At 55.8% G+C, this 12,989-nt stretch overlaps 1 protein-coding gene across 1 annotated transcript in view; it reads right to left on the reverse strand.

Annotated features, from left to right (window-relative positions):
• Positions 1–12,989, reverse strand: part of RASGRF1 (Ras protein specific guanine nucleotide releasing factor 1) — an 80,589-nt gene that overhangs the window by 56,976 nt on the left and 10,624 nt on the right. Inside the window, exons 2-3 of the mRNA XM_006142621.1 lie at positions 7,883–7,989; positions 4,335–4,482 (exon numbers count right to left, since the gene is read on the reverse strand). Coding sequence (XP_006142683.1) covers positions 4,335–4,482; positions 7,883–7,989 — 255 coding nt within the window. The remainder of the gene's footprint in view (positions 1–4,334; positions 4,483–7,882; positions 7,990–12,989) is intronic.

Consider the following 12,989-nt stretch of genomic DNA (forward strand, 5'->3'; position numbering starts at 1 on the left):
TCTCCAGTGAGTGTACACGCCCTCTAACAAATGAAAAAAAAATTTTTTTTTGTTCGAGTAGTGGAACAATGCTCTCCCCACCCCCACCCCATTCCACCTAAATCCTTTCAAAAGGTCTGTTACATGTAACAGCCGGTTTCACGGGACTTGGGGACTGAATGTGGAGCTGCTGTTGAGTAGTCACTAGGGCTCTTGTGAATACTCTGGTTCCCCACTTTCTTAGACAGGCAGGACTGTATGTTTCAGACCCCCTGAATTTGGGCATGGCCATGTCACTTGCTCTGTCCAGTGAAATATGAGCAGACCTGTCATCTATCATTTGTCACTTGCTTTTCCCCTGCCAAATGCCCGGTGAATTTCTTGATGGTAGACGACCCATTCACCTGTGTCTCTGACTCTTAAGTCTTAAGTGAGGATTTTGGGGAGCAAAGTATTTAGCAGCATGCACAATGAACAGTGTGTGAGTGAGTGAAAAAAAATTTAAAAAAGTCCCTTGTTGTTCTAAGCTACTAAAATGTGGGGGTTGTTTGTTACTGTGGCACGATCTAGCCCACGCTGACAGATACACGTGGTAACATCTCTGGGGTACAGGGCAGTAATGACGGAGTGAAAACAGCTGCTGTCGGAAGGGCTGTGATAGATCTGGAGAGGAGAGTAGGCAAGCAGGAGGCGGCCATGGGAATCCCCAGGAGCACATGCGCAGGGGGCAGAGTAAATGTGGGCCCAAGAGCTTGAGGCCATGCAGGTGCCACTGTCGGTCCCCACATGCTCTTTGCAATCCAGCCCATCTTCTCTGTGGGGAAGGAGAGAGTTGTGGTGGGGCAGGCACAGGCCAAGAATGTGGGTCAGTGTAGGAGGTGAGTGGTTAGGTAAGTCCCTTTGTCCCTCTGGACCTCAGTGTCTTTGGACACCTCCTGTCTCTGGCATCCTGAGACCCTGGGTTTTGGTCACTGGTCAGTGGGGTGGCTGATGGCCCACCCGGTTCTCAGGTACTCTGTGGTACTGTCTCAGATGGTGCTGAGCTCTGTTTCTACCTGTCTGGGGCCCCTTCAGAGCTAACAGGTGCCCTCTGACACACAGGGCATGTGGGTGTATGTGTGTGTGGGGGTGGGTGAGAGGGGGAGAGAGAGAGAGACAGAGAAAGGCAGAAAGACACCCTATAGCCAGAAAGCTTCACCAAGATGCCCTGGTCTTTCTCTTAAAGTCTTCTTTAAATGAATATTTTGCCCTGGAGGGTAATGCACTCAGTTGGAAGCATTGCCCCAAATTCCAACCACTTGGGTCACAGCTGTCAATCTGCCATGCACACACGCATGCACACACACACACACACACACACACACACACACGTTTCTGCTCCTCAGCACAACAGGGGATTCTGTCCTTTGCACCTACCCCCTCTGCCTACAAACTTCTGAATCCCATCATGGCCATAGGTGACAGGAACCCACAGCCTTCTGGACTGTAAATCGACTCACGAAGCATTGCCCCAAATTCCAACCACTTGGGTCACAGCTGTCAATCTGCCATGCACACACGCACGCACACACACACACACACACACACACACACACGTTTCTGCTCCTCAGCACAACAGGGGATTCTGTCCTTTGCACCTACCCCCTCTGCCTACAAACTTCTGAATCCCATCATGGCCATAGGTGACAGGAACCCACAGCCTTCTGGACTGTAAATCGACTCACTTCTTGGCCTAGGTTCACACTGCATGCCCCAGTACTGCACACTGATCACACCACCACAGACAGACCCCAGAGATCGGAACCTTCACATCCCCCGTGTGGACCACAGAGACATCTGATCGTTCGCCAAGACCTTACTGAGCACCTGCTGCATGCCAGGCCGAAGGGAAGGAGTGATCAAGGACGCAGCCCTGTGTGGAAGGGATTCCTGCCAGGCCCGATGGGGACAGCACACGTGGAGTCAGCTCTAACGTGGTGTGGAAGCCCCATGGGAGCAGCCAGCAGGGAGAATGCTCCCAGCCAAGAGTCCTGGAGGAGGGGTGTCTGTGCTTGGCTGGGTTTCACCAGGTGGGAAGTGTGGGGATGACAGGGCTGTTCCCAGCGGGAGCAACAGCACGTGCAGCAGTCAGGAGGTGGGGTGCTGCACAGCTACGAGGCCCCGGCTGGGGCTCGGGGTTACCCAGAGGAGGAGTGGGGGAGAGGAGGTCAGTGGACAGGTGGCCCTCAGTCTTCAGGGAGTGTGAGTGATGACACCAAGACCTCCCGACTATGCGGCTAATGATCTGGAATTGGAGTCAGACTCCAGGCTGGGACAGGTCCCAGGGGTTGTCACCAGAGCAGGATTGATCCCAGGATGAACCAGGTGGGTTGGGGAGGGGACAGCCTTGGGCTGGGCTCCAGAAGCCTTGTGGGCAGAAACTACAGGTAGAGTGGTTAGACTGGCAGGTAGAGAGGAGACTGGGTTCCACTCCAGTCCAGCCCTGCTGCTTCCCCACTGTGTGAGCCTGGGTAGGTGACTCGAGTTCTCTGAGCCTGCTTCCTCCTGCGAAATGCAGGCGATCGACCCCGTGGGGATCATTCAGTGGGTCGAGGAAGCGTGTCTGAAGGTGTCTGCTGCAGGGCCGGAAGAGGTGTGTGGAATCTGGAATGTTTGTTGCACTGGAAGTTCCAAGTTGATGTTACTGTTAGTCCAGAGCTTTGTTGCTACAGGCTCAGGGAGCATTGGGGGATTTAGACCTTTGAATATTCTGGGCAGAGCTGGCTTTGTGGGTGTGCTGGGGTCCCACACTTAGAAGGCCCTACACTTGGACTTCAAGTTCTGTGGGTGCCATCCCCAAGTTCTTAGTTTTCTCTCTAAATTGCGTTTTGTAGGAGAGATCCGATGGGACCACAGAGCACACCCTGGAGGCTTGGAGCCTTGAGCTCATGTGTGTCCCACCTCCTGGTCCTCCTGGATGGACTCTTGCCTGCCTTTTCCCCCACAGTGTGGTGCCTGAGCCAGCAGCTGGGTTGAGTCAGCATAGGAGACTCGAGTTCTAGCCTCTGTGGGGACCTCGGGCCGGGTGCAGGCTGGGATCCAGTGGGCATCCTGTGGTGACAGGCATCCTGCACCAGGTGCCTCGGAGCACCCTGCGGTGGCTGTGCAGGGGCCTCTCGCCCCCCTCAGTCTGCTCCTCCTGGTGGAGATGTCAGGGGCCTTGGAGGTTGAGGTGGGTATTGCCCACCCACCAGGGTTGAGGCACTGGGCCGTGGGAAGAGGAGACTGACTTCCCTGACCCGGGCCTGGGCGTTGAGTTTTCTCCTTGCATCAGGCCCTGTGAATCACATAGCCGACAAATGTCAGGAATCTGTGGCTCCGGGAGTCCTCTCCCCAGCTCAGAGGCCATGGTCATATGTGGTGCAACCAGAAGGCTCTGAGCACACTGGGGAGAGGGGCGAGACGCGGTCAGATCATTCTGTGGTGGGGACAGCTGGCGAGACCCTCAGAGCCTGAGAGCCCGTGCTCCCCGAGCCTTCACAGAAACGGAATCTCCTGGGGTGCTGCCGAAATGCAGGTTCCCACTTGGGAGGTCTGGCTGGCCCTGAGCGTCTGCTTTTTTTTTTTTTTTTTTCTGTTTTGGTACTATTTTTTACTATCAGGCACATGCACTTGTTGGGGTGGGAGAGAAGAGAGAGAGAGAGTAAGAAATCACCCCTGGGGGGTGGCCACATCACAATCCCTTCTCCATTCTCCTCTCGAGATTCTGGGGGCGTGTGTACACATGCACATGCACACTCACTCACACACACGCGCACGTGCACACCTGGCATGTCCCTCACGCTGCTGGTTCTGAGACTCGACCTGAGCTCCTAGTGAATTGATACCGCTGCTTCCTAGACCCCCCTCGAGTAGCCAGGCCTGAGAAAGCGCCCTGCGGCCTCCGGAAGCCTGCCTGGTGAGCTCCTGTGGCAGTTCTCATCCGATATCAGAGGGCTGCTCTGAGCTGAGCGAGAAGCCCACGCCCCAGTGACCTCCCCGCGATTCCACGAATGCTTGTGACGTGGTCATGGACTCAGAAACTGGGAACTCGCCCATCAGTAACCTTACTCAGTCCTCATGGCTTCGTCCCGTTTTACAGATAAAGACAATGGGGAAAAGTGCTGGTGAGAGGCAGAGGTGGGGTCTGAACCCCATCTGATCCTAGGACTGCCCCCCTCTGTCACTATGGCCACGTTTTAAATTCGGAGGTTGGCAGAGCTGTGGCTGGGGGCTAGCCCCCTGCCTGTCACATGGACCCTGATCCTGGGACCTGAGGTGTCGTGTCTGGGGCCTGGCCCCGAGCAGCCTCCAATGCGCCCCCAGCCTGCAGTCACCTCTGCCTTCAGCCGCTCGATCTCGATCTCCCCGTCCTCGATCTGCTGCCGCAGCTGCTTGGCCACTGTCTTCTCGGTTTCCACGATCTGCAGCAGGTGCAGGTACTTCTGCATCAGCGCTTCGTGCTCTGTGGCCAGGGTCCTGTAACTGTGGACAGATGGACAGACAGACATGGCAGGTGAGACACTGCCTCCGTGTGCCCTGGAGATCCAGCACTGCACGGACCAGAAGCAGAGCTCACATACCTACTGTCACTGACTGAGCAGAAGGCGCCGCCTTCTAGAGCTGGTGCCTGGGCCTTGACCTCGTTGTCATGGCTGCTACTGGACACTCCTGCTTCTCCCCAGACCCTCAGTCCAACCTCTACCTCCCCCCACACACGTCCCCTCCACCTGGGGCTTTGCAGGGGTAGCTCACCTATCTGGAGCTTGCCTTCCCCTCCTTCTCCCCTGGACCAGTTCTGCTCTCATTCTTAGACTAGTTGTGGGGCCCTGTTAAAATGCCACCTCAAAACATCCTTTCCTGATCGACCCCAGAGCACTCTGGGCTTCCGACACCGCAGCAGTGGCCACACCACTAGAGGGCGGGGGCCATGTCTATGCTGCTGGTCCCTGTGGCCGGGGCCTAGCATGGTGTCTGGCTAGGGAAGAGGCTCAGGGAAGGCTTTGCTGTGGACGGATAGCTGGGTAGATGCTGTGTCAGCCCCTCGGGTGCACAGAGGAGCGTCACCTTGTTGGGGACCTGGGCACAGTACACCTGACTGCTGTATAAGAGGGTAGGGCGGGCACAGGGAGCTCACATGTGCCTGGTCCCTGATGTGGCAGAGGGCACTTTACAGAGGAGATGCTGACACCGGCTGTACCCTGAGGGGTGGGAGAGCCTGGCAGGGCAGAGCTGAGGGAGGGTGGGCTGGGGCCAGCTGGGGCAAAGGCAGGGCAGGGGTATGAGTGAGAAGCCAGGCATATGCAGACTCAGGAAGCAGAGCCAGGCAGGGTGTACCCTCTTTTAGAAGGGAAATGTCATTTTTTATGTTAAAGAGGAGAGGCTCGTTTGATGTGCAATACTGTCTGGGGGTTTTATTCTTCTCTTATGAAAATGAATGTCGTGTTTAAAAATTTTTTTTTCAGCTCCCCAAGAGACTTAATTTTAAGTCTTTACTTGCAAAGGAAGTTTGGCTGTGAGCAGGAGCCTGTTTTCACCCACCACTCCTCCCCTACCCTCCACAATCCCCTTACTAATAGCATCGCCCAGTCTCCTCTGCAGTGTGGCTGCCAGCCTCTTTCCTCTGCACCTTCCCTCCCTCCCTTCTTCCTCCCTTCCTTATTCTCTCCCTTGTCCCTCTTCTCTTTCTTTCCTCCTATTCTTTTTCTATTGTCTTTCTCCCTTTCTCCTCTTCCCTTTCTCCCTTCCCCCTTTATTTCCTCTTCTTCCTCCCTCTCTTCCTTCCTCCTTCCCTCTCTCCCTCCCAACTAAATAAGTTCACCCGAGCATCTCCTTGTTCAGGCACTGTGTCTCCCACTCACAGACTCTCGGTGTTAGAAAGGAACCCAGGACTCACGAAAGGCCAACTGTCTTAAATGAAGTAAAACCAAGGTCCAGAGAGGGGCAGCGACTTGCCCTAAACCACGGTCCATCAGCCTCCGAGCTGGAGCTAGATCCCAGCACCACCCCGACCCCTGTGAGTGCTCACACTCTCCTGCTGTCGGTCCAGCCTGGCTCCTGCTTCTCCTCACTGAATCGCAGGCCGCACAATACACTCAGTGTTGTATTTTGTGCATTGCTGTGTACACACACAGACCACGGGGACATCCCATAATACGGGGCTGCCATCCATACAGCAGGAGGGGACACTGCGTCTCTGTGATATTAATACACTGCAGTGCTTTTTCTGTGTATAGAATGTATCTATTGCATCTATGTAAATAAAAACTAAATGGGGAACATGTAAAAATACCCAGTCCTCAATATAGCTGTGGAAGAGAGCCAGTTTCTACACACACACACGCACACACACACACACACGCACAACGTATGAGGTTTGAGGTTAAACAAAACTTGTAGTTTCGATTTTCCCTTGAGTCATAGAGGCAGCTCCCCATGTCAGAGAGCGATGGCTCATGGGGGCCAGGTTTGCCCAGCGAGCTCAGCACAGCCAGCATGGCCAATGATGACTGTTCTGGGAAAGGCGACTCAGTTTCCCATACCTGTGACCATTGCTGCGGTCCCTCACCCCCTCCTGCTCGTCACACACAGGCTGAATGGAGGCGTTTCTCTGAGGCCCGTGGCTTTGCTGTCCCTGGGAGAACCCTTGTGCTACGTCCGTTCTCCCTCCCAGAACTGTGCACAGGACCCGACTTCATTAGCTTATTTGTGACAACCTGGTCCCCATAGCAGACTGGACACTCCTTGAGGACAGACATGGAGGTCAGATGGCCTGATCTCAAGGTCATTGCTAGGGTCGTAGTGAGAGTTTCGGATCAGTCGGGCTGATCGGAAGCTCAAGGAAGGGCCCTGGGACTCATCTACCCATCCGTCCATCTGTCATCCACATAGACACGCAGTGCTCATCCATTTATTACCCATCTGTCCCCATCTGTCTGCGCGTGAACTCGACATCCACCCATGCATCCGTCTTGCATCCACTTATCCCTGCATTCTCCCGTCCCATATTTGCTGGATGCCTTGTCTCTGCCTTTATTAGCCCCGAGAAGGGAAAGAATCACATCTGGTCTCTGCCCTGAAGAGCTCCCATTCGATAGGAGGTTGACGCCGTTATCTACTGAGCCAGAAAGATCTACTGCCCAGAGCCTGGGTCTGGGTGCAGCTGTCCTGAAGAGACCCAGCTCTGCCTGGGACTGTGAAATCTGGGGTCACAGCCCAGCCCACAACCACCTTGTACCCCTGGGACCCAAGCAGGACTCATTCTGGCTAGGAGCCCCATTTTCTCTGTGGCATATATTGCACTTTGACCTTTCGCCTCACCTGGCCCAGCCGGTCTCCCTCCAGAGAAGAGCATGTCCTGCCGGGGAGTCTAGAACCCCTGAATGTCAAGGTTCAGCTTCAGAGGATTCTAGTCTATAGATGAGAAAACCGAGGCCCAGAGAGCAAATAAAGCTAGCTCACGGTCATGCAGCAAATTACTTGCTGTGTCTGGGTTAAAACCCTGGAGGCCTTAAACTTTGGTACCAAAAAAAAAACAAAACAAAAACAAACAAAAGCCAAAAAACACCCTTCAATGAAGCCGTATCGTACTTGGTTCCCCTAACATAGGAAAAGAATCCGTGAGGTTGGAGCAGGTTGGGAGGCGGCAGTGCTGTTCCTGAGGACCTTGCCTTCTCTGTGCCACCCCCGGGAGGCACACTTTGGAGCTTTGATTCTAAGTGTGGATGGACCCAGCCCAGAGATGCTTCTTGGCAGCTTTCATTCCTCGTCCTCTTTCTTCTCCATGCCCAACTCTTTCTAAGTCTTGGGTTTGCTCGAGAATATGGCCCTCAGGGCTGGTCATTTCTTCCTGGACTGTAGGGCAGGGGTTGTGGGGGACACATACCTGGCATGAGCGATGGCTGCCACCCACTCGTCACAGTCCTTTGCATCCTCTGTCCTCAGCTCCAAGGCTTTCTGGTTCTCGTGGCTGAAGTTCACCGTGAAGTAGTGCTGCACCGAGAGAGGACATCTCCGGTTACCAGGGTCCAGCAGGCAGTGTCTCCCACTACCTGTCTAGCTGTTTCACAAAACTCTCGTGGCTGCAACAGCGAGGTGCAGATTCTTATTTGTGATTGTTGGAATGCCATTCTAGCGAGCAGTTTCAAACTCTCAACTGAAACAAGCTTTTGTATGGTGAAATGGAACCTATGCTTAGGATATTGTAACAGGGAAGAAAACCCACAAAGCCCTATTTGCCAACAAATAGCAAAAAAGCCAGTTTGAAACCATCAAGCACTCCGGAGAGAAGACAGGGAAAACACACCGAGAATATTCCCTTTGGGAGCTCGACACCAATTCAATGCAGCCTGCATTTAATTCGCTCCCCGAAATTGACTAAGCACTCTTCTTGGCCTGGGGTTGCAGCAATGAGTGAGCAGACACTGTCCCTGTGAGGGGGCCCGCTGGACTCCTGGGTGCAGGAGACTAGCTGAGAGCTGGCTCAGTCGTGGGGCCTGCCCCCAAAGGGCCTAGGGGAGCAAGAGGAGCCAGACAATAGACATGCAGCTGCAGGACTGTCACACAAGCTGAGCACCCGGAAAGCTCTTAGAACAATGCCTGGCACCTAGCAAGCACCGTGTAAGGTCTGCTCTAATTAATGCGGCGTGAGAGCCACTGTAGGGGTGGTGAGGAAGAAGGGCTGTGGGGGCACAGAGGAGGCCCCCGCTGACTTAGCAGGGAGGGCTGCCAGGGAGGGGATGCTTACGTCAGTGGGGTGGACGGAGGGCAGGTTTGGGAGCAGGATGGAGGCCATGTGGTATGGCCAGAGCCGAGGGAACAGGACCACCTCTTGGCGGGTGCTTGGAGCTGGGGCTGGGCAGGTGGGCAGTGCAGGGAGGGCATGAGGGGAAAGCCTCACATTCCTGGTGTGAGCAATCGAGTGCTTGTGGATTCCAGAGACTAGGTCGGGGGTCTAGGGCCAGGGTGGGAGCAGGGTGAGGACATGTGGGTCGTGAGGGCTGAGAGCTCTAACACACAGTGTACAGGGAGCCCACCTGCAGAGGCCTCCTGGGTGTAGTGCTGGAGAAGCTGGAAGGAGCGAGGCAGGCCAGGTGCAGAAGGGGCCCTCAGGCCTGCCGTTTGGGTGACACACACTGTGAGGGGGGAGCTGTCCCTCCAGCGCCAGGTAGCAGGAACAGCAGCACAAGGAGTGGCGTGGCAGCTAATTTTAGCTTCTGCTGACATTTACTGTATTTCTGTTAATTGTCGGTCCTGGTGGCAGCCAGGGCATGTGCGTGGACGTGTGTGTGTGTTGTTGCATGGTCAATGTCTCTCGTTTGTTTCCTAGGAAACCGATAACTGGGGCTGTAGAATGAAATGTCAGCTATAGCCTCAAATAACTGAATTCAGGAGGCTGCAGTGGGCACCCGCCTTCCCCTGAGAAGGAAGCAGGTTAAGGGACCAGCAGTTAGTGCAATGGCTATGTCGCTGGGCTCCCATGTAGTCGACAGCAGTTCAAGTCCTGGACCCGGTGGCTTAAAACTCACGCTGGGCGCATGTGCGTGTGTGCCCAAGATCCCGAGAGGAGAATGGAGGAGAAGGGATTGCAGTGTGGCCATCCCCCCTGGGGGGTGATTTCTTGCTTTCTGTCTCTGTCTGTCTGTCTGGCGAGCGCACACGCCCTATAGCAAAAAACCTCCAAGAGGAAGCAGTTTAAAAAGTCAACTGCAGGTGGCTACCTAGCACTCTCCCGTCTACTGGGAGATGATGAGCACACAAACGTGCATTCTCACAGTCTCTCGGTTACCAAATGGAACAGGTATTATCTGTTTAACAGCAGGCGAACCTGAAGCTCAGAGAAGTTGAGTTACTTGCCTAAGGCCACACAGCTTGGAAGCAGAGAAGCCTCCCATCCGCTCAGGGCTTGGGGTTGGCCCTGAGATGCAGAGGAAAAGTGCAGGGTCCCTACCTGGAGTAGCCTGCAGGTGACAAGGCATGGGTTTCTAACCTAGAAGCATAGCCATGCTGCTAGGCCCTCTCAGAGCCCCAGGGGATGTGCCAGTGGTGGGTGGCCCTGTTAGTGGGACCAGCACAGAGGTGGTATCTTTTTCTGCTGGGACCCACTCTGGAGAGGGACTGGGGTTGACAGGAGCCCCTCAGCCAGCCCCTCAGAGCTGCAGGGTGACAGCCCAGCTGAGGCTCCTCGTCCTAGGGTGGCTTCTTTCCCTTTGTCCCTGCTTAGTGGGAAGCAGGGCTCCCTGCCACGCTATGTGCTGTAGTCCCCCACAACCTGACTGCGAGGAATGAGCCGGAAGGCTGCCCAGGCCTGCACCCAGCCATAGGAGACCTCTGACTTTGGACGGGTGACCGCACTCGGCGCTCTGCCCCTTCAGCCACGCGCCCCCTGGAGGCTGCACAAAGTTCGCTGTGGGTATCAGAGGCTTCCTCCACCCAGTCAGGCGGCACCAACCTGAGAGGTGAGCCCACCTGCAGTGCGTCTCACCTCTGTGAGCCTTGCCCAGTCCTACCCCTACTCTAGGCTGGCCCCTTGACCCTTCTCCTGGGCTCTGTTCACAGTCTGCAAGTAGATGACCTAGACCCCAAGTGACCAATGGGCTGGAAGTTCGGGTGAAGTGGCCTCTGGTGGAGAAGTGGCATGGGCCCTGAAGGGCAGGTATGACCCAGAAGCTTCCCTGGGTCTTGTAACGAGCCGGCTCCAGACACCAGGGCAAGCTTTGGGAACTGTCAGAGACAGCTCAGTGTCTGAGCCTGTGGGCCTGTGGGCCCGGCAGCTGCAGGAGCCCCTGCCTTCAGGTGAAGGGGGGACTGAAGGCCCCACTCTACACCAGGCAGCCTGGGGCAGTTCCCAGAGCGCACTACCTCCTGGGAGACCGCCGCCTCGGAGTTACGGCCACTATCCCTGCGCAGCGAGGGAGGCGGGACGGGACACAGGCGGTTCAAGGCCGGCCAGTGAAATGGCCTCACCGAAGCCAGAACCCAGGGCTGCTCTGGCCCGAGGGGGCTTTGCTGCGATGTAAGAGCCTTCCCCGACAGCTGCTCCGTACAGCTACGCTGCCTGCCTGCCTAGCAGCAAGCGTATACCGGGGGTAAGCAAGCCTCCACCCAGCAGGTCTGAGTCATCACGAATCCCGACTTCGGCCAACCAAGTGAATGAGACGATGCTCCGCGTGGGTATCCGAGACAGAGACGGAGATGGAGACTGGTGGAGGTGGGTGGGAAGAAAAGCGCACACAGCTACGGGGACAGAGGCAGCAGGCTCCACCGCGGAAGAACGGAGCCCCCATGTGAAGAGAGGAGGGCGAGCTCCTGGCTCCCGGCGCTCAGAGGAATGGGTTTTGGAGAGCTGGAAGTGACTGAGTGGAAAGGTCAGATTCCCAAACCCGCGTGCAAAACCACCACTAAGAGCGCGATGATACGGGAGCGGCAATCTCAGGAGGCCCTACTGTGTGTGCACTATGCTGGGGCATCCATGTGTCTCCGGGGGAGCCCAACCACCATGGAGGTGGAGTGACCCTGGTTTCACAGAGGGGGCTGAGGCTTGGAGAGGGTTCGGGGTGCCTCCAGGTCAGGGGCCCAGACCTCCCGTGGTACCCGCTGTTCTCTGTGCGGTGGTGGACGAGCACTCCCTGAGCACGAACTGGGGCAAGTGACCTGCCGGGCCGAGGACAAGCACTGGAAATCTGGGGTCCGTTTTGTAGTAGCCCAGAATGTGGCCCGGTGCCAGTCAGTCTCCTCGTCACCCTCAGTCCCCTCATCTGGGAACTGGGGAACAAGTTGGAGGAGCCGGGCTATAAGCTTTCTTTTCTTTTTTCTTTTATTTTTTTTTAATTGGTAGAGAGTACATGTGCTTGCAGGGAGAGACAGGGGGAGAAAGTATGCTGCAATGGGGTGTGGCCATGCCACAGTCCCTTCTCCATCTCTCCTTCCTTTTGGGGTTTTGGGCATGCACGCATATAGGCCCAGCCTGTTTCTCAAGCCACTAGGTCTAGGATTCAAACCATGAGGTCAGCCATGCAGGATCCGGAGTCTAGGGTCCATCCCTGACCTTCCTTTACTCAACAAGGGGCCATCCCTCTAGGCCTCGCCTTCCTTCCACCTACTGTCCTCTGGCCCCTTTTTCCACCTCCCACAGTTAGGACCCCCAGGGAAGCCACGCTGACCTCTGGCCCCTGCAGGCCACCCCAAGAGATCTTCTGAGCTCTCGCAGCTTCCGCAGTGCAGTGCATGCCTATCATGGCGCCTCCCTCATGGCTGCACCGCCCTGGGGCCTGTGGAGCTTCATTAGGTACCTGTTCCCCAAACGAGCCTGCCTGGTGGAAATGCTGGCTGCTGCGGGCCCCAGTGTATTCCCTCCCTCCCCGATCCATCTACCTCCACCTCACCTGAGGTGACTTCACACTGGCCAGGCCCACTTCAGGACCTCCTCCCCTGCCCTGGTTATTACACCAGGACCACTGCATTGAACCCCAGCCAAGCGCCTGCCTTGGTTCTCCTGTCCAGACCCTGGTCTCCCGTGGGGTCTGCATCCGAGGCCAGAACTAAAACCTGCAGCCAGAGACTGGTCTCAGGATATTAGGCTACTTGCTCACCTGTCTCCCTCCTGGCCATCCTGGAGTGGGGACGAAGTAGGTAGAGGGGACCTAGGGTGGGACTGCAGTGTCAGGACTGAAGCGTCCGTGAAAACCTGCTCTTTCAGAAGTAGCCTCAAACTAAGCCATGCTTGCCCCAAGTCCCGGGGCCTGTGTGGGACAGCCTTCTCTGTTTCTGCCCGCAGAATGGTCTGTGCTTCCATATATATTACTCCAGCCCTGGGAACCATGGCCACAGATGAAACGGGGCCTGCTGGCTGTCACACTTGGCTGGTCCTCTGCAGAAACCTTTCAATCTATCATGACATCTCAGCTAGTGAGCTCTTCAGCCTCTCCCCAACTGCCTCTCCGGATGTTTGCTAAGCAAAGACGTGAACTTCAGTTTGAATGTGGGACTTTCTC

This window comes from Tupaia chinensis, unplaced genomic scaffold (genome assembly GCF_000334495.1).
Source record: "Tupaia chinensis unplaced genomic scaffold, TupChi_1.0 Scaffold000078_1, whole genome shotgun sequence".
Classification (NCBI taxonomy): Eukaryota; Metazoa; Chordata; class Mammalia; order Scandentia; family Tupaiidae; genus Tupaia; species Tupaia belangeri.